We start from the raw sequence: 24,291 nt of genomic DNA, 5'->3' as shown, positions 1-24,291 counted from the left end.
GACTGGCTTTGGAAGGCTGCTGTGTTTTGTCTTTACAGGGTGTCCAGTTTAAGTTTTCTTAGCTGCCATGGGTTTATTTATGTTTTGTTCTATAAGGCTGTCTCCACTGGTAGATTGGGCTTTGGATCCCTCACTACAGGGAAAACGGGTCTTAAGCTGTATCCAATAAAGCCCTGTTCCAAAACAAAACCAAGCAAACAAAAAACCTCAGCTGCTGGGGTGCAAATCATAACAACTAACAGTTACCCTAAATCTCTGCTTTTAGTGCTAGAGGGCAAAGTAAAGTGGGGTTTGGTTGTTGGTTTGTTTTTTTTTTCACTGTGCCATGTGGTTTGTATAAGTTTATAATCAAAAATTTTGAATACTTAAAATATTCAGTTAACCGTGTAAAGCTGCCCTTTCAAAAGATGCAAGGGAAGTACAACATCGAAATTGTAGAAATTTTAATCATGTCATTAAAATGAAGACTGAATATCAAATTGTCTTAAAGCAGTATGGAATTAGTGAGTAGAATCCATGACTATTGCAAATCTTTGATTCATCTCTCCACATCTTTTGGAAGAGGACTCCATTACTGTTGCTAACACTGTATGGTGTTCTCTATCTTCTTTCCCTTATTTTCTAACAGCTTTCTCAAACTGTATCTGTAGTAGCTACTTTTGGAACATCCCAGAAAATGATCTACATATCTTGAATGTGAAAGAATGGAGAGGAAGAATGCTGAAATGTTTTCTTGGGTCATTCTTCAACTGAAATTGAAACTTCCTAATTAGCCCTCATTTCAGGAGAAAAATCTCCTTGGTGTTATTTTTGAGAACTAGTTGAGTTCTTCAGAACCCCAGATTGTTCACATGTAATGTTTGTTGCTGTATTTTCCTTAGGATTATGTTGGTGACTTAGCAGCTCAAATATCAAATGATGAAGAGGAGGAATTTGTGATTGAATGTCTGGGAACACTTGCAAATCTGACCTTACCAGATCTGGACTGGGAACTTGTGCTGAAAGAGTACAAACTGGTTCCATACCTCAAGGATAAACTAAAGCCAGGTCTGTACAGAGTTTGATTAGTCTTTCAAAGTAGAGTCTCTTGAAGAATAATTAGAGTGCTCTTTCAGAGTGGAGTCTGTTTACCTTTGTAATTTGTGGTTATTTGAGGAAACATAGCACTAAAGAACAGAACTGCCTCTACTAATAAATATGCACTGCCAGAAGATTAAGGATTGCTGTGAGATAATGCTTTTTGCCTTCTGACTTACCAGGTGTTGCAGAAGATGACCTCGTTTTAGAAGTGGTGATAATGATTGGAACAGTTTCTATGGATGACTCTTGTGCTGCTCTGCTGGCTAAATCTGGAATCATTCCTGCACTTATTGAGCTTCTTAATGGTATATTGCTGGTTGACTTTAGGTCTTATTTTTTAGAGAAGTTTAGTTGACATAGCTGTGCTGTAACTGAATGCACCATTCATTTTCTCTTGGAAGGCAGCGCTAGGTGCTTTTGATATGAAAAGAGGAGCAATTACTCCATTATTGATGGACCACATGTCAGTTTCTCTCTCTAATAGATTTGATTTTTCCCACACCTCCACAACTCTTTTTGCAATCTGTTATCATTCTGCTTGACTGGAGCAGGGAAGAAAACACTCATTTTGTGTTGTCAGGAGATAAAATCTCAGGCATAGCACTCAACTGTCTAGCTGAAGTGTAAGAGATGGGCTTTCTCTAAGCATAAAGAGCTTCTCCTTATCAGATCTGAAATTGTTTGGGTTTTTTTTTCCTTGCAGCTCAGCAGGAAGATGATGAGTTTGTCTGCCAGATAATATATGTATTTTATCAGATGGTCTTCCACCAAGCCACCAGAGATGTCATTATCAAGGAAACCCGTATCTTTTTGAAGATTAAACATTTATTAATTAATGGCAGCCATCACTGATGTTTGGCCTATATTTCTTTTGCATAAACCTCCTCATCTCAGAGGTTTCTTTGTAAATGGTTTGTTTCAGCTAAAGAAAAAATTCAAGCAGCTTAGGCATGTAGAAGGACTGAGAGATCAATGGTAAAGATTCAAAGTTAATTTGCTTGCAAACAGGGACGAGGAGGATTGCTGGGCCAGATGACCCATTAGTGCATATCCAATCTGAATTACTGTATGAATTTGTTTTGCAAATCATAGTCCATAGAAAAACTTACATAAAACATAGACAAACTTCCTGCACTGCACCATTATACATCGATACTGCATAGCCTGAAGTTATGTGCATTGAGATACTTTAATAACAATCTTTCTTATATCAGTCCCAACAAATAATGCCTGATCTGTATTTTTGGTCCACCTGATTGTTCTTCGAGTATTATGTTTGGCATAAGTCTCCCATTGTCTTTCCTCTGTGAAGACTTCTGAATTTATGTTCCTGGCTTTCTACTTTCTCCTTTTTTTTGCCTGTCTGTTGATGTTTGAATCTGTTCTTCAGTTTCCTCGTATCATCAATTGGTATAATTTTTATATGGTATTTATAACTCGTATTCTGTCTTTACTATTTAATTCTTTCAATTACTGCTTGTGTTGAGCTCATTCAGATGATCTGAAAACTGGAAAGAGGTGCTGGCCTTCTTGACTGAATGTTAAATTTTGTTGAAACAAAGAACAGGTTGAATAGAGCACTTGTAAGGGCAGCAGATTAGGGATTACTTTGCTAACAAAACAAGGACTACTTCTTAATAATGCTTTTTCCTTAAGCTTTGCGTAATATTTGAGAAGGCATTTGGGATGGTGTTCATTTGTTTCCTGGTTGAACTGCTAGGTAGCTACCTTAAAAAAAATAAATCGCAACTCTTTGTATCTGCATTGATAAAGCACTAACATTTCAACACTGCTTTTCTCATTTGGATTGCACAAGGCAAGTATCAATGCAGTCATTTGCACAATAGATTGTCTTAAGTATTTTTGAGACAAATACATTTAAAACCTTTTTTCAAACAAGAAAACTCCCTAAAGATTACAAAAGTAACAGTCTCAAAAGAGTAAACGATTCCACAGAATCTGTGCCTTTTAGACAAACACATTAGGTGAATGGATTTCCTGTAACAGACCAGAATGTGTTTTCTTTATAAGGAGCATATAATTTTTCTTCTGAAAGAAATTTTTCTTCTGAAGAATATTTGAGTATCTTAAAATGGGTTGTTTTTTTTTTTTAAAGAAGTGGGTGAGGGAAGGCTGCTGAACTTCACATGTGTTGGAAAATTCTTGATGAAGGTTCTTAATGAAATTTGCTGTTGGAAGAACCCAGGGCTGTGAAAAAAATAGCTTTTATCCTTAACAGTTTCTTTCCAGAGGCTCCTGCATATCTTATAGACCTCATGCATGATAAAAATGCTGAGATTCGAAAAGTTTGTGACAACACCCTGGATATTATAGCGGTAAGTTGGATTTATTTTTTTTTTATCATGTGTCCTTCAAGAGCCTTTTTACATGAAAGAACTCTAAAAGAACTAAGCAGCAATAACCTAGTTCTTCTATAAACTTTCTAATTGTGTAGGTAAAAGATCAGTTTTCATGGGACAATGACAATCATTAATCTAGGCTGTGTACCAAACTTCCAAAAAGTGCATATATACTTTGAAAATTCATACCAGTTAGCTTTACACCACAGATGCTTTTAAAGAATGCTTTTATGCTTAAATAAATTAATCATGTTACATAAGTATGTCAAGCTTTCATTATTTCTTGGTCCTCCAAACAAATGGCTCTTGTTACCCAGCAGCTTTTATTCCACTTTTCTGCATTGCCTGATGCCAGTATTTGTTTCAGAAAGAAAATGTGGGCAACAATCCTGAAGCTGTTTGTTTTCTGCTGGGGGAACAGTCAGTATAATATTGAACTCTTTAATATTGTCTTGCACTCTTGGGTAGCTTTCCTTTAGCTACATGACTTAGTTTGTCCAACTACCCATTGATCACAATAAACTTTGGGACAATTGTTTTATATTAAACTGCTGAATTGGAAAAAAAAAAGAATACTAAATTATGAGGGGCTTTTGCTTTATCAGCTTGTATAGCATGTATAGCATCTATAATCTCCTTCTGGGGTCCTTGGCTCTGGAACTATTGATATTTTCTAGGGTTTTTTTCGTTGAAGTGAAGATATTGTGAAACTATTCCACTTAAAAGTTGCATTTTGTTGTTAAAGTTTCTCCTGGCCTGTTTAATTGGATTGACTTCTGTTGGCAATAAGAAATTTCAGCATTTCATTGCATCTTAAGATTATACATCCTGTATACAGATTATTGATCCTTTTGGATGTAGAGTAGCTATCATGAATTTAAATCTTACTGCCAAGGGGAACTTAAATATGAGTCAAGAGTAGCATCTTTGACTACTGTAATGCTTTTCCTTTCATTTAGTTAGTTTCTTCTTTAGTTGAATGGCACATATCGAGGCTTGTGCTCCAAGAGGTTTAATGTAGTGTAAGACCTAATTTATGCTGCACAATACTGTAGTCCGTTTTGTCTCTTTCTGTTATACTCATTACTAATGCCTTCTAATTTAATAATCATCTAAAAAAAGTAAAAAGATAAAACGTTTTCTTTTTGTCTGGCTGGTTTTGGTTCATGGAGGTATGGGATGAAAATCGTGCTCCATTAGTTAGTGGTAGAGTTTCTGTTGACGTTCATTAAGGGCAAGATTTCAACTATGACAAATTTGCATTTTGTCCATTTATGATGGGCATCATGGTCAGCTTACCAAGACCAATTATTTCCAGGGACATCCCCAGTGGAAATGGAGAAATTTTTATCCTGTTGGTGAGGCTGGACACTGAGTGCTCGCAACGCTTGTTTTATCTTGGGGCCGCTGAAATTTCCAGGTGTCTCAGGTTGATTTTTTTCATGTAGGAGAGCTTTACAATATGGTACATAATTTTTCAGTAACTGGATCCTAGTGTATAAGTAGTATCATTAGCAACATTTATTTTGTAGAATCTAGAAGAAGTAGTAGATTAAGACCCAACTTCACGTTCAATATTAACATCTAAATAAAATGTACTGTGCTTTTTTTTGTCTTCCTAAGAGAGGTAATCTTTACGGTAGGTGTGAATAAATGAGTGCTGTGATAAGAGCTAGAAAGGCCTCTCAAATTGCAGGAAGTACTGCGCAGGATTTCTAGGGCCTTGAAGAAGAATAAGGGAAGGAAATAACATGGTACTGCTGTTATTGCGGGTAGGGGCAAAGACGGCAAGCACTTACTGCGGTGGGTTTATAGGGTGGCAAATTTTTTTTCTTTGATTCTGGAGCAGTGCCACATTTAGAATAATGTTTACTGGTACGTTACAATTTCCTTTCTGATAAGGTCTTTTTAGCTGTTTTACCTAGCTATTGGGTGATTAGTTGCATAAACCATAACTAACACTGTGCCCATGCGGGGAATTGCATGCACGATATGCCCACCTTTCTGGAAAATGGAGAACATCACTAATTAATTGATTGCTTTCTTGGCAATGTTGTCAGCTGGTTACGTTCTGCCAGTACCAAAAATCACTGGCAATGAAGGCAACACATTCTGAATGGTGCTAGGAGAAAATATGAAATATGAAACAGTTATGAGAACCTCATTTCTTGATGAGTGCTTTGCCATTCAGCTCAGAGGATACGGTAAACAATGAGGTGTTTGATTGTGTGGTGGTCTACACAAACAGTATCTTTGGAGGTGTTTGAACTTACATAGTCTCTAAGATTGGTGAAACTTATCTGTGCTAAATCCACAAGAAAAACTCAAGTTTTCAGTCTTGTTCCATACCTGCTGACAGGATTAGTTCCTCTGATGATGGAAATCAGAAACTAAATGTTGGAGAAAAGAGATTTGAAAGTAATTTCTTCTTGGGGAAACAAATGCTTCTTTCATTCCTCCGTAAGCTCTGTGTAGTGTGATTGAAATAACACTGAAGGAAATCAGATGCCTTATAAGCCTTAGGGGAAATATGCTTTCTGTAGTAAAGTAATTGTCACAGAAATTGCGGAAATCTTACGCTAGTGATGATTTGTTTAATACAGCTTGGCTGGGCTCTGCCATTGATGAACTGAAAAAGATGTGCTGCTGTAGCATATGCAGTAAATACTGGAGAGTCTCAGCTTTTCACTGGTAGATTCAAGAAATCCCTTTTGTCAAAAAGAAAGTCTGTGTTGCTAATTTAGGAATGCTTCAGTCTCGTGTCATGCCAAGTCTTGGTAGGAAGCAGCTAGGTTAGTGTACTTGTGCACCTAGAGTGCGACAGGTCACATGGCTCTACTGAAAGCCTGGAATCCACAGCTGCTGGAAGAATCTCCAGCAAATGAAATTGCCTTTTCCTCTGCCTTGGAAGTCTGGACACCTGCGGCTCAAAGCTTCTGGAATACTGTTTACTCCAGAGGGTTTTACTCTGTTTGCCTCAGACAATATAATCAAGAGCTGAGAGGGTTATTTGTTTCTCATGTTTCTCATTCTTTTTCTGTTCCTAGCTCATTCCTATTGCAATTAAATGATTTTCTTCATTAATTCGAAGGGTACTTAAGTACCCATAACCAGGTCCATGGGCTGTGTAGTCCGAGCCTTCCTCCTCCCCACTTTCTCCCCATTTTCCTGTTAAGTATTTTTACGTCTTTGAATCCAAGCCTGCTGTACCATCTTTTTTCTCTTAAGATCAAGAGTGGATTATGGTGCTTTATGCAGAAGTAAAACGTCTTCTCCATAGTTATAGTATTGTTCATGTGATTAGGGAAAGGCCTTGTGCCTAAGGGGTTCTTCCAGCTCTCATTCTTTGCCCCAGGTATCTGTAATGAATGCCAAACAATGTTTGCCTCATATGGAAAGATGTTTTAATGAATGGCTTGCATCTTTCCATGTTAGAGAAGTGCCCTGACACAAATCCTCTATGTTGGAAATGCTGGAATTTCACATAAGAAGCAGGAATGTGCTGGAAACCCTCAGTGCTCTGGGAGTTTGGGCCAGCTGTGGAAGATGTTGGCCAGCTCTCTCAGAATTGAGGAAGAGCAGACCACAGGGATTTGGTACAGGCTTTATTTGAATAGGCAGCGTACTCTGAAAATAGATAACCTTTGACTCCAGCTTGGTGTTCGCTTTCCATGAAGATTGCTGTACCCACTCCAGAAGAAGAGTTTCTCCCTTCAGTTCTCAAAACTCTCCTTCTTTCTGGTGTCTGTTGTTCCCTGTTTGCCTCTAGCAATCATGAATGCAGAGGTGGAAGACCAGCTGGGGTGCGGGGCTGCAGGCTGAACTCAACATGCCTTTTCAGTGATCACTTTCTGCGTTGTTGAATTTGCAATTAGTGGCAAAGAGTACCCACCCAGCAGGGAAGGCTCTACCTGGACTAGACGAATGAGACAGGGCAGGAGGGTCCTAGTGTCTTCACATAAACTGACCTTGGACAGAACCCCTCCTAGCGCTGGTGCTTGCTCTTTGGAGTTGCAAGACTGATCACTCTTATAAGAACTTGCCAATGAGAAACGTTACATTTCTCAAAATGAAAAAAAGGTTTTTCTCTTCGGCTGTTGACAATACAGGATCCCTGTGGATGGTGTTTCATGTAGGCACCTAGATGTGGGGGCAAGAATGTTTACTCTTTGCCTTGCCATTAGTTTCATATTGTGGGTTTCTGTGAGCTTCTCAGCAGAGTATATTTAGTGATGAGGCTGATGGGGAAGAAGTGACTCTGAGTTGTGCAGGTGTAAGTGGTAGAAGGATTTATTTTGGCCTGTGGATGAGTTGCCCTCTGCTGGTGCTTACCCTAAAGTAGGTGTTGGAGACACCTGCAGAAGGTGATCCATAACATATGTTTCTGTCTTTGGTTTATAGAGGCACATAGTTCATGTGACATGCTTAACTTCTGGATAGCTAGACGAGATAAATCTTTTCTTTCTTAATATGGTTAATTTAGCCTTTCACATAAATTATGTGTTTTAGGGATGTTTAAATAATGAAGAATGTAACATGTCATGAAGTACAGCCTTGAACATGAGCATTCTACTTACTGTAAAGCAGTTTTAGTTTAGTATGAGGAATCAAATCAAATGAACCCTATTACAGACCCAATTAAAGGGCAACCACATTAAAGTGAAAAGGAAAATCTGTTTTTCATCAGCTGAGAGAGAACACAAAGCAGATCTGTGTGGCTCTGTGTTATCCTATAGTGTGTTAATCAGATACAAGGTGTGACGGAAGCCAGTGACAAAGGGGACCCCTGATAGGGAACAGACACACTCTGATAATAGGCCAGTTAACGCTTCATAATATTTCAGTGGTTAAGTAGTAAACAAAGTTGGAAGTAGAACTTCAAAAAGGATGGCACATTCCTCATGGAGTTGAACCATACATCTTCTGTGACACTTCTGGATTTATGGAAACCGAATGTTGAAAACAGTGATGTCAGGGAGCTCCAAAGAGAATAAAGTCAACTTTCAGGATTCCTCCTTTTATGTTTCTGAGCATGCAGTATTTGAGGAGGGCAGGAGGGTTGGAGCGTGGACACGTTCTGTCCACTTTCTTCTCATTCCCTCACCCACTGCTTTTCTAGTAGCCTAACATTTAAAAGGGCTGGAAGGCACAAAGCTATGTTTGTATCTCCATTATATTTAGTTTTCTGGTTTCATTTTTGCAGGAATTCCTTAGTAAATGAGGTGTTCATGTGTTTAAAAAAAAAAAAAAAAACAAAACCAAAATTAAAAAAATGTAGGTTTTTAATAGCTCAAAGTATAATTACTGGAAGATTTGATGTTTTTTAGGGAATTGTTTTGCTCTAAACTTCTTTAATTTGGTTTCTTTGTTCCTTTTGGCCGTATTCCTCTATTTACAACTTTTCTTCCATTCTGATGTTATTCCGTTAATCATTTGCCCTGTGGTGTTTCTGCATGTTTCTGTGGAAAATCTACAGACATATTCCTGATCTCATGGTACTTAGATGAACATTTTTGTGCTGAGGTTGTGTAAATTGCTCCAGATTATTGCAAAGTGTCCTTTTCTAGGATTGCTGCCAGAATGAAACTCTTGAGAAAACCTATAATTGATCAGATTCTGGTGCGGTCACTTGTTTGTTCTTGTTGCTCATTCATAGTGAAACGCAAGTGACAAATGTAATGGAACAGCCAAACAGCTTGAACCGATAGTTTGGGATTTTTAAGTAAGGTGCAAATATGCTCAATCTTATTGTCACTAATTTGCCAATCAGTTGCTGGTCCTGTTTTCCAAAATTTAGATGAATGATTGAGGTAAAATATGTGGGAGTTTTTTGCCTCTTAATATATGATGGGAAATGTAGAATACATAGGAATATTCAGCCCTGTTGTCATTGTGTAAAGAAAAAAAAACGAACGGTCTGATAAATGTTAACTAATATAGTTAGAAGGATGCAAGAAGTTAATGTCTGCTTGTGACAGACATTCAGCCTGTTCAGACAGTGGTGTGGGATGGAACAGAGATGTCAAGCAAGTGGGATTCTTTTGGGACTGTAACTTTGGAAAGATTAAAGTGTTTTTAAAGTGTGTTTATGGCAAATATGAATTCAGTAATTTAGCTGCTGGCCTTTCTGCTTTCGAGAACTTCTTAACATAAACAAGATAATGTAAGAGGGATTTGTCTTTCCCACAGATTAATCTAATTGCTGTTTGTTAAATTTGTTTATTTTCCCTCACTTCTTTGCAATCATGACTTCTGGGAATAGTTTTCTTAAGACTATAGTATGATTTCTGGCAGTTCCAAGGTGTTTCTCTAAAGCTTGTAAGTAATTTGCAGCTGCTGGAGGCTGACATAGTAGCCTGGCAGTGGCAGTAAGGGAGATATTTCCAAGATGCTGGTCAGATGTCATCATTGAAAGTCGCATCCTTCATTTTTTTTATGGGTCATTTTATAAATTTCAGTGATCAGCCTGTTTTTCCAAGAAGACTCTTGTTTTGCAGTGTTATCTCTATCCTTTTAATTGAGAGTGGCAGAAACAATCAAGAGGCAGAAACAGCATGAGATGTTCTTTTTCCAAACAGTGGAGGCATGAAGTGTCTATGTGTTTGGTTTTGGGACTTTTTTTCCCTTTTTCTTTCTCCCTCCCTAAGGTTGCTGCATTATTGTATGGCTGTCAGGAACGTGGAATTGTGCTTGAGGCCTCTGGGTACTAAGAATATCTATAGATCCCACAGGCAATACCTACTCTGTGTATGGTAGTTATGCGCGAGACCAGGTTTTGAACAGGGCCACTTACATGCCAGGATGGTGCAGGAAAGATCTAGTAATTAGTGTTGATCCGAGGTGGAATTAGAGAAATTCATATTAGTGCCACAGACTGATTAGAGCCCCAGATTTGCAGGTACTTGCATGAATGTCCTGTCACAAGGGAATTTACACTCTGCTCTCCAAGAGAAACTTGCTGTATCTCAAATAAAACAAGGTTTAAAACCCTGCTACCACAGAAGAAGGGTTTGTGGTTCCACAGTGCAATGAGATTCCCCATGAAGTCATGGATGCTTGAGGTACTCATTAGCAATGTCAGAGAAGCCTCTGCCAGAGTAGCTGGGCCAGCTGGTTTTTGTGTTATGGACCAGTCAGAAGGGTGGAAAAGGCACAGAGTGGAGAGTGTTGCCTGTGCTAGGTTCACAGCAGTGAAGACAAGGTGGGTTGAATTTTAAGTCAGTTTAAAAGCTCAGGTTCAGTCTGTAGGGACTTCAGAAGTTTCACTTGAACGACTAAGCCAACATACTCTGGCTTCACTGCTATTTTTTGACTTCTGGTATAGACAGATACACTTTTCCATGCCTAGCTGGAGCAGTTAAAGAAATTGCCACCTCTGCAGCTCAGGCTTTGTATCTAACTGTGTCACCACTCTTCATCCTCTTCAGAGCTAAGTAAAACAGCTTTGCAAATTCTTAAACTAATCTAGCTAGATCTCCGAGGAAAGTCTGTCTAGATTAAAAATCTGTCTGTGTTAAGCAACGTGAGAATTAAGAAGTGCTTTTCAATTTTCTTTCTTTTGCTGTTGGGTTAGAAGACAGGGAAGTTGGGACCTGTTTCACGCGGATATTTCTTCCCACAAATAGAAGCACTTTGGTTATGAATGTTATTCTTGTTCACAGTCCTTTGATTAAGAATGTACTAACCATGGTGCCTCATTTGCGAGTCTTCCCAAATTGATAACATCTGCAGAATTCACATGTTGATGTTTCTCATATAGTTAGTTGTTCCGTGTCTTTCCAGTAATAGTGGGAAACTGAGTCTTATCCACTGGTCTGTGTTCCCTCAGTGATAATCAGCAGCCCACTTAGTCTGGCCTATTTTGAAGAGCCTTCTCAACGGCGGATTGCAGTGTCCATAGGCTACATCAGTTCCTTCTGATTCTCCTTTGTATTGAATACTGCATCACTTGAGTGCAGTCGGGCTGTAATTCAGATTGAAATGTTATGCCTCTGCATATTGTTTCCGCAGTAGCCAGAAGCTATGTCCTGGTTTCCTCAGCTTTCTGGAGAAGTTCCTCTCAGATTTTAGTTTTGTATCTTGGATTCCGATATCCTTTCTATTACAATTCTTGTGTACCATTTTTGTGATTATTCAGTATTAAACATAGAAAACTGTTATAAAATTTTACAAGAAATTGAACATTAAATCCTGTCTTACGGGGCCTAGTGAAACAAAATAAAGATTTAGTGGGTTTATCACCACTTCTTTTGTTGTATTTTCTAGTGACTGGTTGTGCTAGTGAATGCTCATCTAATGAGGACATACAGGGTATTTGGCCAGTGTTAGGAATCAGTTACTGTTCCCGCATGAAAATTGAGAGTAACTAGCTCTTTTGGATAAACCAAATGATGAGACTGTGATGATGGAACTTCCTTGCTCTGAGCGGGATTTTTTTCTGGGTGGTGTAAAGTTACAAACCATGGAGGAAAGATTGTACTGCTGCATGTACAAAACCAGAATAATGCCTGCTGCTTGCAAAATCATTCCCTTGTTTGCTCAGTGTACTCAGCAAACTGAATAGAGAATTTGTCACTGACCCCTGGAACTTGGATCTTTTGCTGACATTAAATTCCTCTGTGTTTCCTGTTAAACCAAAGAGCTTTGCCTTTACATCATCCTAGAATACTGTGTGGTGATTTTTAACAGGAATATGATGAAGAATGGGCTAAGAAAATCCAGAGTGAGAAATTTCGATGGCACAACTCTCAGTGGCTGGAAATGGTGGAGAGTCGACAGATGGATGACAGTGAGCAGTGCCTGTATGGGGATGATCCTATTGAGCCCTACATCCATGAAGGAGATATTCTGGAACGACCTGATCTCTATTACAATGCAGGTAATGCAGTATATACCAGTATTCAGGACTGGGCTTGCTACCTCTGTGTTTGGAATGGGAGCTTGTCCTGGGGCTATAGAGGGAGGACTGATTTGAATTAAGATATTCCCAGCCTTGTTCTTCATGTCCCTTTCTTGTGCCCATAGCTTGTTTGCTTTGCAAATGCAAGCATTTCCTCATCCCTGTTAAATTCACAGCTATGGGATTTGATGCTGAATTTTATTCTGCCTTGTGTGTTAGTTCTGTAATGGAATTTTTATTGCAGATCTTGATGAAAGACTTCACTTGAGCCACATCAAACTTTAGGTTTCTAAGCAGAGGCAATCATTCTGTGACTTGCAGCTAACCTGCTTGTATGATTTTGCTGTCATACATCTAGGGAAGCGTGTGAATCCCTTCTGTAAATACTTTTTTTTTAGTTCCTCATATGAAAAAGGTTTATTACTTGACAATTTAAATAAGTTGGTTAAAAAAAACCCCAAATGTTCTTATTGTCATGAAGAATGTCATGTTCTTATTTGAGATTAACACTAAGGAAAAAAGATATTTCTCATCATTTTGCTTAAACCTGTTAGTAGCGCACGATGGCACATTTCTGGGGCATCTCAAGTGGAATCTACTCGCTCTCTCTCCTTCGTAAAGATTTTGTGGTTACTAGGAAAATAGGAGTTGCCATACTGGATTAACATACTGATGTATCCAGTCCAGTATTGCCAACTGTTTCAGAGGGAGGTTCAGAAAACACTTCAGGAGACAGTTGTGAAATAATTTGCCCACCGGATAAATGTCTTCGTAACTTCTCATAACTAGGAGTTGGCTTATGCTCTCAAACTTGTGGTTTTATATCCTTTTCAAACTCCTGGATGAGTGTGTGTGAATGGATTTTTTTTTTTTAATTGCTGGTTTGAGTCCATGGGTTTTTATTTTCCATATAAGTGTCCAGTCCTTTGCTATGAAGCATGAGTCACAAAGCTATGACTCTGGATGAATTTGCAGGAATAGTAATAAGAAAAACCAACTAAAACCCATAAGCATTACTTGTAGCTGCTGTGAGAAGATAATTGTGGAAGATCTCAGTAGCATTTCAAAAACTACTCTCAGAGGATGTCAGAACTTAAGGATTCTTTTTCTTCTACTTTTGATGACATATGTCAGCCATAGCAACTTGCCCTTTTAGTGGGTTGTGTTTGGTGTGTGTTTCCCTTTTAAGACCTGCGGCTTTGTCTTGCTCTACTAGACCTACAAGGTTAGCAGTGTGAGCCACCGTGTGTTGTATGGTACCAGGGTCTTTTATTACACCGAGTCTCCTTTGGCTTGCTAGGTTAAAGAGGTGCCAGCATGCCTATTGTAGGCTGCCCTTTACAGTTCATAATAATAAACCTCTGCTTATTTCATAGGGCCATTTCTTTTCCCAAGAGTGTGAGCTAGTTGGAGTGGCATCAGTAACACTGAATTTCCTGGCTTTTAATCATTTATGTTCCAGGCTTAATGTTATTTGAACAAAGATTTTTGTGTTGGGATTGGTATTTGACCGGGAAGGAAAGGCAGGTTTCCAATGATGTGTTCTGCAGATGTTTGAAAAGTGTTTTTGTTTTTAAAGGTATACGAGTAGGTGATTATATTCAAAGCTACAGATTCACTTCTCAGATTCCTTCCAACAAGCGCTAGTAATGGTGCGCTTCTGAAGTCTGATAGATTTATACTTTCGAGATGTGGCCAGAGAAGACGTAATATTCCTTTGAAAAGGCTATGGATTATTGTACCAGTTGGAGTAGATGTTTGGGTTTCTGAAAGACAGTATTACTCCATCAAAAAAATAACAAAACAACAAATCTTTGTGCATTCAGAAATGAACTGCTTGTACTTCAATTTGCAGGTAATTTCTAAAATCACTAATGGCTGACACTCAGTACAAGGCCCCCTCAGCTGTAGAGCAGTGGAGTTTACAGATGGTGAGAGGAGTTACTCATTGCAGTGATGCACCAGCATCTCTTGCAGGGGTATTTAAACCTATGTGAAAAACTTGGTAGAATCTCTGAAGTTACCTTCATGAGCTCAGTGTCTATTGCTCTAAAAGTACATAACCCTAATTTATGTTGAAATGTACATAACAGCAGATGTCCTTTAACTGTGTAATCACATTATATGCAGACGATGCTACCCATGTGCTTTCATTTTCCTGTAAATTCATGTGAGCCATAACTCTGAGTGTTACGCTTTGAATGTTAGCGCTTTTGATTGAAGATACTGTAAGTAGTGGTAGCTCTCATATCAGAGTTAAAGTTTAGTGCTTGCTTAGTTGTTTTTAAGTCTCTCAACTTTCAAATAAGTTTTAACCAAACCTGACTATTTAAAATACTTAGTCACTTAAATGGATTGCTTTTGATCAGCAGTGCTGCAGGTATAAAAATGCTAATGTTCCCCCTCATTTCTGTGAAAATTATATAATAGGTGGTGAGATAGGAAAACTTGGCACAAGTGTTAACCATAGCCAGTTCAGCTTCCCTTCCGCTTTGGTCGTTTTACATCCATACGATATCACAGAGCACTCGTGTCTCGCTGAACTTGCTGAAAGACAGTAATACCGATCTGTGCCAGATTACTTGCTTGTCAAGTAATACTCTTTCACATGCTGTGTACACATGTATGCAGTTAGAATATAGCCTTGTACAGCTATCTGACACTGCTAAATGCAGTCTGATCAGGGCTAGCATTTTTCATTTACAATCTGTTGCATTGTATTCCGTCACTTTCCCTTGAGGTATTATCTTCTAAATGAATCTCTGTAGCACCTCATCAGATGTCTGTTAGAAATCTAGATGTGTCAATTCTATTCCTTTTATCATTTGTCACTATATTATCTTCAAAAAACTTCAGGTAAATTCATAAAGCACAGGGAGATTTGTTTGAATGCCTGACTCGTCATCTCTAAGCCCTTGTGTCTGTAAGTAACTTCCCACTGCTTCCTGCACAGGCAGTTTTAGTAGTTTTGAAACCACAGAGGTTAAGCTAAGTGGCCTGTGACTCCCTGGATCTTATCTCTTTTCTTTTAAAGTGGAATGGCATTTGTAACTTCCTAGTCATTTGGAATCTCTCTCTTCTGTTAGAGTGTTGGTCTGAATGTACCTGTTTCTGCCTTGTTGTTACTGGGATGCTTTCTGCACTGCCAGCCTGGGGTCACTTTCATACAGCAGTGGAGACAAACTGATGACCTGGGGTCTGTTTTAATGGAATAGTTTATTTTATCTGATTAGAGGCTAAAAATAATTATCGAGTAAAAACTGTTCCCTTAATAGTACCAAGAAATGTGCTTTGTGAATGAGAACAGGGAAGAGTTAAGCTGGGCTTTCATTCAGCTAGGGTCAGTTCACTGACTTTACTTCAAAGACACTCTAGATTTACACTGATGTAAGAAAGTGAAAATGTTAGTCCCCAATTTTCTTTCTTCCTTATAAAGCAAGCAGACTGTGAAATCTTTAAGGAATGCTGCTGTCTTTACAAATGTTTGTATCATCTTATGCCAGTGTTTTAATATAAAGGAAACAAAAAAACACAAAAAACCCCTGTAACCTATGTTCTTGGGAGGATATCTTGTGAAAAGACCACCCTTTTAGGAAACAGCTAGAAGACATTAAAATATATGGGAGATGAAATAAATAGGTTTGAAGTTGCTTTCATGTTTTTCTTAACCAGTTTTAAGTGGTACAGTAGTGGAGGGTAGAGTCTGAACAGTTAAGACCTTTGCTGCTTTTCTACTCTCATGACACTGGCCCAGATTAATGTTTGACCCTTCTTTTTACTTTTTCCTGGCTCACTTTCGTGATGGGGCAGACAAGATGGGTCTTGATATAATCTTTACAAGCCTGAGGAAGAAGGGGTAAGAGAAACTCTTTTTCAGGGTAGTAGGCTGAGCTACTTGGAGTCCCAGTGAGGTTTTTTTGTAACTGAAGTTGCTGGTTTTCACCGTTATTGTTGCTTGACGTTCCCCCTGGAAAATACTGCAAGTTGCTAATGAATTTGTAAGACAAGCCAGCACAGTTTGTGTTGCCCACTTGCCCTTAAGTCATGCTCCTTCATACAGTCACTATATCTTTCTTGGTTTTATAGATGGCCTAATAGCCCCTGATGGAGTGGTGAGTCCAGATTTCTTCAGTGATTACCATCTTCAGAATGGAGACCTTGTTGGGCAGCACCCATTCTCTAGCAGGTAAATTGCTGTTTGTAAAGAATATGTATAATCCAGCAGTGGCTATTCAAGTTTCTTTATAAGGCTTCATTTGTGGTGGTCAACAGTTTTTGTTCTCCTAGAGGAGGGAATGGTTTATACTGAAAAAGCAGTTCTAGTCTGTCTTCTGAATTACATACTACTACTGAATTACATGTCTTCTTTTAACATGCTAACACAGATGTTGTAATACATGATAGCTTTACAAAAGCTGTCTGATAGGAAAGTAAAACAACAACGCACAACTCACTACATGTTATGACAATTATTCAAATACTGTTCAGACATTGTTGGGAAATATCTAAAGAAAGGTTTGACATGCTGATTACCTAGAAGATTTTTGTTTCCGATAATCTTAAATTGTTAAAAATAAGTTTCTAGCTACCAAAACTATTTTTGTGGGTTTGGTGTTTTGGGTTTTTTTTTTTCCCCTTAACCTAAGATTTCCCAAGGTATTCTCAGTCAGATTACTGGTGGCACACACGTTGAAAATTTGCAAGATGAGCAAAAGATGTTGGCCTGACTTCTGGGAGATGTTTCTTTCAATTCCCCCTCTATGCAATGACCTCTGCTTCTCTGAGTGTTAGCAACGTGGTCCAGTTTGAGTTTCTGAGTAGACTTTACGAGTTTGAAATAGAAAAGGCTCATTTCAAAGAATGAAATCATCGTAGATCCTGTAATGTTTGGATAATGACTTTTACAGAGCATGAATTATATGCACTCATTAGGAGGAAATATTTACAATGCTTTACAGTCAAGGTACAGAGTTCACTTTAACAGGATGCTATCTGGATATGCCCTGCCCTGTGGCTGAAGTTGCTTCTCTTCAATGGAAGAACGTTATTTTCCCCACTTAGAACTTTCATCACCATTTCTGAAATATGAACTTAATTCACAGTATGTGCAGCTGAAGCAAAAAAAGGTTTTTCTCCCTCACTTTGGCTTCTTGTAATTGTTAAAGGGAAGTGACAGTTATACTTGTTTGTTGATATACCTGTGATGCACCCGAAAGCTGGATGTTCAGCAAAGGTGGAATGGTGGAAACGTGTTTTAAGAAAAAACTGAAATAACCAGAATGCTCAGATCAGGAAAAAAAGTAAGTCTTGATAGATAGTCTCTTGAAAAAAGGATGTATTTCTGCTCAGTAAGGATCAAGTTCAGACTGGTGCATAACCTTTTGTGTGGAGCGCATGTTTGGGAAAGGGATAATGGTGCTGATCGCTTCCAAATGCACAGCCTTGGTTTCAGAGCATGCAGGTGATGGAGAAACTGAGGGAAGTATGAGCTATATAGAATCATAGAATGATTAAGGTTGGGAAAGACCTCTTAAGGTCATCAAGTCGAACCATCGGCTCAATACACCATGTCTGTTAAACCATATCATGAAGTGCCTTGTCAGTTCTACTCTTGCAGTCTTACTGTGTGACTTAACATTTCCAACTTAAAACAGACACACAACTCAAAGATGACAGATTTCTGTATTACCCGGAACATTGTATGGGTATGTGGTCCCCACAATCTTAATGCCGTCCTGGAGGTGGAGGAAAGGTGTGTAGAGTCAAGCCTGCAGACTCTTTGGCTTACTGTAAACTTAGATGTAGCCCCTGTCAAGATGTTCTTTGGCCAGAAAGCTTTCATCTGCGGGGAAAAAAAAAGTGTGAGTGTTCTTGGGTAAAAGTTAGTTGAACACTCAACCTCAAATTTCAGTCCCGTATCAGGGAGCTACATTAGTAAGCTGCTTTTTAATCTGATTGTATTGCAACTAAAATGAGTAGCAAAATACATCTGGTATACGCCTAGTTAAATAAAGTATTTCTAGAATTTCCTTGTAATGTCTCAAGGCATTTTGGAGTCTCACTTCAAGAAAGAAGGCAGAGGAAAACTGCAGTTTGTCTAACGACGAACTTGGTAATTGCCTGTTGATGAGAGCCTCTGTAAATATTCAGGTTTCTCATTAAAATTCTGGTTTCTAGGAAGACTTTTCTCAACATGATTGCTCCATGGATTTATCTGCAGTCCAGACACACAATTTAATTGGAAACAGTATGAACTGCTGCAAATGTTCTGTCCTATTTGTAACAGAGCAGGACTGAATTGTTTGATAGAATAGATACTGGCAGTCGAGTGGCGAATCCTAGTTTTCAGATGTGTGTCATTATCGTTTTGAACTTCTTGGCGCCAGAAGTCAGGATTTCCTGATGCTTAGAACTAATGTAAAATGCATTAGTGCTCCAAGGCATGAGCCATGGAATTGCCAGTCCCATGAGTTTGGAGAGTCAGACCCTCCCTTTTCCCAGTTTTGAATTGGTGTTGGAAGGTAAAACCATACGTGCTAGAGACCCTAATTAAAAATAATAGCAGCAAGTCAAGGCTCTTTTAATGTGTTATATAGTGTACATTTCATCCATACCAAAACATCATTCTAGGGTATTTTTATGATTACAGTTTAAAGCTAACAAGAACCTTATGTTAAGGATTTATTTTTAACCAGTTCCAGCTTTTAATAAATGAAGATTTTTGTTATAAAAATGGTTCATTTTTCTATTATTAATATTTGAAAAAGCTTTCAGAAACTTCTTTTTGGAGAAAGCTGACTTACGATTTGCATAGACAACTAGCAATCAGTTAATAGTAACATATTTGTGAGTTCAAAGATGGATGGCCTAATAATGAGTAGATGCATATTTTTGGTCTCTTTGTCGTACCTATTTTTTTGTTATACATCTATTTGTTCTGCCTCTTTCTTCTGGTCTTGGCCTTTTATATTGGGCTTTTTAATTCTATTTTAGAAACAGTTGTTTTCAAAGCAGTGGGTTGAGTTGGGAAGCAGGCTTTTCTGTCATTTTGGACCACCCTGTGAAATTGGAGTTAGGTGACAGCCGTGAGCTCACTTCTTGCTACTCAACTTTTAATTATCTAATTCTTTCTTCTCTTTTCTGCACACGTATGAGGGAGGCTTAGGATATGTTAGCTCTTTAATTTCTCTGAAGTTATTTTCTGTCCTCACAGTGTGCTCATATTGAGTCAGGACCTCCTCTTGCCTCCAGGAGAACCTAACAAGCCAGACAGAAAGATTCACCATTTCAATGCCCACATGTCACTGAGAAGCTGAGCTGGTGTTGATGTGCCCAGGGCATTGCCAGGGCTTAAGTGTGTTCTGATCACCAACCTCATTTTTCAGAGCAAAAGAAACAGCTCTATAAGGAGAGGTTTTTGAGAACTGCAAAACTCAAATCACCTTGAAGGTTTTCCATGTAAGCAATATTTAATAATACCTACTCAGGGGAGCTCAGCCCCCACCAGCTGCTGTGTATCAGATTGTTACACCAGTTATATTTCATTGAGCTGATAGTGAAAACCGTATGCTTCCTTGGCTGTAGGATGCTAGCTCTAGCAGAGGTCCAGGGCAACCTTTGCCATTGCAGTTCTTCCATCTACATTCAGGAAAATTCAGTGGAACTGGAGCAGCAGCTCTATCCAGATGTGCTGTCGGTTAAGTGGTTGAGTTTCCTGTAACCCAATCATGTCCTGTGGAGTCTTTGTTCCAGGAGACACTGGGCCTATACACCTAGACCTGCTGCACGGTCTTAGGTAGGCAGGGAAGTCAAGAGTAAAACAGTTACAAAGTTAAGGTATTTACACACCTGCGCTCAGTGTTAGCACAAAGGGAGACGTTTCCCCATAATTTTTAAGAGGGAAACATGAAGTAATAGTGTTAGCAGTAAGAACCCCTATAGATCTGTGAATTACATGAAGTTTTCTTGGACTTTCTATTGAAACCTAGAGTACAGACTTCTGTCAGGCTTGAGAATGTGACCATGCATGATCAGTTCCTGTGTCATAAAGTACAGAAGAACTTTGAAGGGAACTGTTAAAGTACCTAGCCCTAAATTCAGTTTGTAGATTTGCTTGCATGCATGCTATTCTCGACATGTCCTAAAGCAAGCAAGGATAATTATGCTGACAAGTACAGGATATAACAAAGGAAAAGCAGCACATAAGTGTAGACCTAGAAAGTTGGCATTTTATTAATACTTCTACCTTCCCTGTAGGGACCCAGGGCATTGTTAGAAATAAAAATGCTTTGTTCTTGGCAATCCAGCTTCTGTTTTGCAGCTTCAATAACAGATCTTATTTCTGAACTAAGTTCTTAGTGGAGTTGTACTGCTATGTGATGTCTATGAATAGAATTGTTTAACAGTATAATGTACGCATAAGCAGTGATAAAACATATAAACAGCTTCTCTTGTGTTTCTCAAAGGTTTGGAGCAGAATGCAAACAGATCATGAGGTATGTTTTCCATTCAGCAGAAAGTACACGGCTGAGGAGGTTGTTTTGACAGCTTGTATGCAGGTTTTTTCATTGGTTAGGAAAAGACTTTTGTGATTAGCTTACCAGCTTTGAATCATCTGAACTGTCTTTCAGAAGCAGATGGGCATTAGGCATAGGTTTGAAATTTTCATCTGTTATTAAAATCTGTATTCAGGGCTCCTGGTTCTGATAACTCTTTATATATATAATATAGAGTGAAAGTTTTATGATTGTAGCAAACAAAAAATCCCTCACCTTTGACAAATGTGATGACAGCTTAGTGTCTGAGCTGCGAGGGAGAAAGACCAGCTGAAGACATCTTCAAGAAGTTGTGGTCGTTTATCAAATTTTAATCATCTTCTAGAAACTAACTACTCTTTTAAGGCACAAACATAATAGTGATGCCTAAATGTATTGTGAGCATTGTTCTTACCCTTTGAGAAAGAGACCACTTTTTTGTCTTCCTCAGCTATAACTAGGTAGTGGAATAAACTTGAAGTGCAAATGCCAATTTTTTTGTTAATATCTTCATCAGAGTTCACAAATCTTCTTTGTCTGTAGCTTTACAAAGATTAACAGTTAGGAATGGTGGAGGTAGCTAAAACTATTTTTTTCGCTTTCCGAGGAAGGTTTTGCCAGCACAGAATCCTTTAACCTTGTTATAAAATGTAGCAGAGCTACCATTGCACAGTATTCATTTTCACTAAGGCAACGCCTTTCTGTGTGTGTGCTGTTCGCAGCATGTGCACTCACATCTCCACTCAACAGAGATCTGATCGAAGCTTCTTTGCAGGAAGCAGTGAGGTTTGGCATGTCAAACAGAACCAGTTTTATGGGGTGACTGCCTGTCTCTGTCCTTGGTGGAACATCTTTCCTCTCGCCTGGATTTACAGCCTAAAGCCGTAGCTATATTTCTTCTCTTTACTGTGGCAGATCCTTCTGATATTTTGAGAGTGAATTATCTGGAGCCAAGACCTTGCAGGCTGCTCAACATTGACCTCAGTGAAGCTGTGGCTGTTGTTGGCGAGTCTAGGCATGCATAACCAAGCTACTGTGTCTCAAATTGATGGAAACTGTGATGGTACAGGCTTCAGTAACTTAAAACACGACTGTAGGTCCATGTAGTTCTTGGTGGGAGCACAGGGGAGGCTGTTAACTGTGACTTAACTTATCTCCAGCTAAGCTACCTATGTGTGATTTCTGCATGTGCTAAAAGTCCGCACTGAATGGCAAGAATCGTTGTAGCCACAGGCTTTTTAGTTTGGGTGCCGTGATGAAAATTAGATGTTTATTTTCATCGGGGAAAGACCTAGGTCTGTAGCCTTCCATTCCTGTGGGCTCCTGCAGTGTGGTGCGAACTCCCAGTCAAGTGTTGCAGCTGACCACCTCCTGTTGACAGCAGGTACAGGAACTGCATCGGATGCTGGCAAATCCACACTTTGCAATTGTTCATAAAAATGTTTTTAAATGGTTGTACCTGTAACTTATATCCTATATCAACATTTATAGCTATCCTCCATATGGATCATCATCTTCAATTTGATTTGCTCAAAGCCGTCATATGTTGTACCTCTCAAGCACTGAAATGAGTATTTCATCTCTTTAGTCTCTAAACCCTACAGGATGTATTGCTGATATAAAGAACCTTCTTCCTAAAGAAAAGACTGGAGGGGCTGGGGACTCTGCTTTGGACTATTTCTCATCCAGGTTGTGTTTTCAGTAATGTGGATGGTTTATTTGTGAGTTTGAACCTTCCCTTCCTGGCCTTTCAGCAACTAAGGGCAATCTTGCAGGATGTCTCTGAAGGTGAAAAACTAATACATTAGTAGACAGTAAAAGTGAGTTGCCTCAGGAAACCCTTTGCAGCCATCACTTGCAGAAGAAACTTGCTTTCATGGTTCCTGGGAGGGTGAGCTTAGATAAAAAATGTGTTCTGATGTCGGGACTGTGCTACAGTAGGATTGAAAGTAACGACATCTCTCTTTCCTCATCATTTGAATAGAGGCAGCAGTGCTGTCCTGTCATAAGTATAAAATCATTTAGTTGATCAAAGGAAAAGCTATTAGAGTGTAAATTATTATTACAACGTGATTCCACTTTCAAACGTTTTACCATAGTGGTATTTCTTACAGATCTGTGCATTACCTTTTCATTTCTATCCTTTAAGTTTATCTAAAAAACGAAAACAACAAAAAAATGTTTTTGCTTTTGCAGTAGGTCAGCAGAGTTGTAGTCAGCTTCTGCCATTTGGACACTATTTAATTTGCATTTCCCAAGAGAATTGAATTAGGTTTTATGAGTAAATTGGGCCTATAACCTCGTAGGCAGGTTTTATTAGTTTATCACACATCAGTATTAGCAAATTGTAAATCTCACTGAAACAAATTTGAAAAGGCCTTGCAGAGAAGCCCAGAACCAATGAAGTTTCTGGAGGCAAGTAAGGGGTGTCTTGGTTTGTTTTGTTTTTTTAATCCCACAAAAATGTTGTTAGTGGTAGCAGAGTCGTATCTTTTTTTAATCATACTTTGTTGTCCTGACTGCCTGCATGTTTAGTTTTAAAGAAGTTAAACTGAATATGACCAGGAGGATTTAGCTAAATTTGTGATGTGGCTCTGTGTGGCTTGACATAATGGAGATAAGCGCACCTCTCCTTTGGCCCATCCAGCTTTTACTAACTCTTCATGTGAAACAGGCAGGTGAGTTTCTTTTTACTCGTCAGAGCTTGTTCAGGTGGTACGTATGCTTGGGCTTAAGGTCTTGCATATAGAAGGCAGTAATAAGGAGGGAGGAACTGCTGCCTTTTGGAGGGTTTTGATCGCTGTCTGAGACAAGTTTTTTAAAAGACTTCGTTTCTTCAGATCCTGGGTCATGGCTTAAATCAGAATTCACTGCATAGTTGTTTTCCTTCAGTACAGACATGTGGGAGTGATGCTTCCAGAACACAAACACTTCATTGCTAAAAGCTTTTGAATGCAAGCTTGAATTTCTTTATATCTAGTTTCTAATAATTTGTTTCTGCACCACTACTAATCTAGAGTTATCTCTTTCCTTTCCCTGTTTTTTTTAATGAGTGGTCATATTCCCTGCTAGCTGTCACTTCATTAGTTTTCTTTTTATACTGTCTTCTCAAAGCCATGTTTATAGGAATTAAATATTGCAACCTGATGATAGTATAATCCAGTTTAGATGTCACAACTGTGTATTTGACCAAACTATGCTGTTATTATGTGGCTTTTTGAAGACCAAGAGTCTGGTTATTCAAGGGTGAGATTTTTCCCTATGACCCGTATTAATCAGTGAGATTTTCCCAGGGTTTGGAGATCTGTGCATACTGCACCATGAATGGGTTGGGGCCCAGTACTGCCTGTAGTTTGGGAATATCTGCATAAGGACAATATTCTTCATAAGCAGTATTCTTTATACAGCAACTTTTTAG

General features: G+C 38.7%; 1 protein-coding gene across 1 annotated transcript in view; it reads left to right on the top strand.

Annotated features, from left to right (window-relative positions):
- The window catches only part of KIFAP3 (kinesin associated protein 3), a 70,767-nt gene that overhangs the window by 34,620 nt on the left and 11,856 nt on the right, over nucleotides 1-24,291 (top strand). The window contains exons 14-19 of the mRNA XM_009559858.2: nucleotides 882-1,047; nucleotides 1,260-1,385; nucleotides 1,784-1,882; nucleotides 3,331-3,416; nucleotides 12,129-12,318; nucleotides 16,426-16,525. Coding sequence (XP_009558153.2) covers nucleotides 882-1,047; nucleotides 1,260-1,385; nucleotides 1,784-1,882; nucleotides 3,331-3,416; nucleotides 12,129-12,318; nucleotides 16,426-16,525 — 767 coding nt within the window. The remainder of the gene's footprint in view (nucleotides 1-881; nucleotides 1,048-1,259; nucleotides 1,386-1,783; nucleotides 1,883-3,330; nucleotides 3,417-12,128; nucleotides 12,319-16,425; nucleotides 16,526-24,291) is intronic.

Source organism: Cuculus canorus, chromosome 8 (genome assembly GCF_017976375.1).
Source record: "Cuculus canorus isolate bCucCan1 chromosome 8, bCucCan1.pri, whole genome shotgun sequence".
Lineage (NCBI taxonomy): Eukaryota > Metazoa > Chordata > Aves > Cuculiformes > Cuculidae > Cuculus > Cuculus canorus.
Note: the sequence above shows the minus strand (reverse complement) of the source record. Positions and strands in the feature narration are given on the sequence as shown.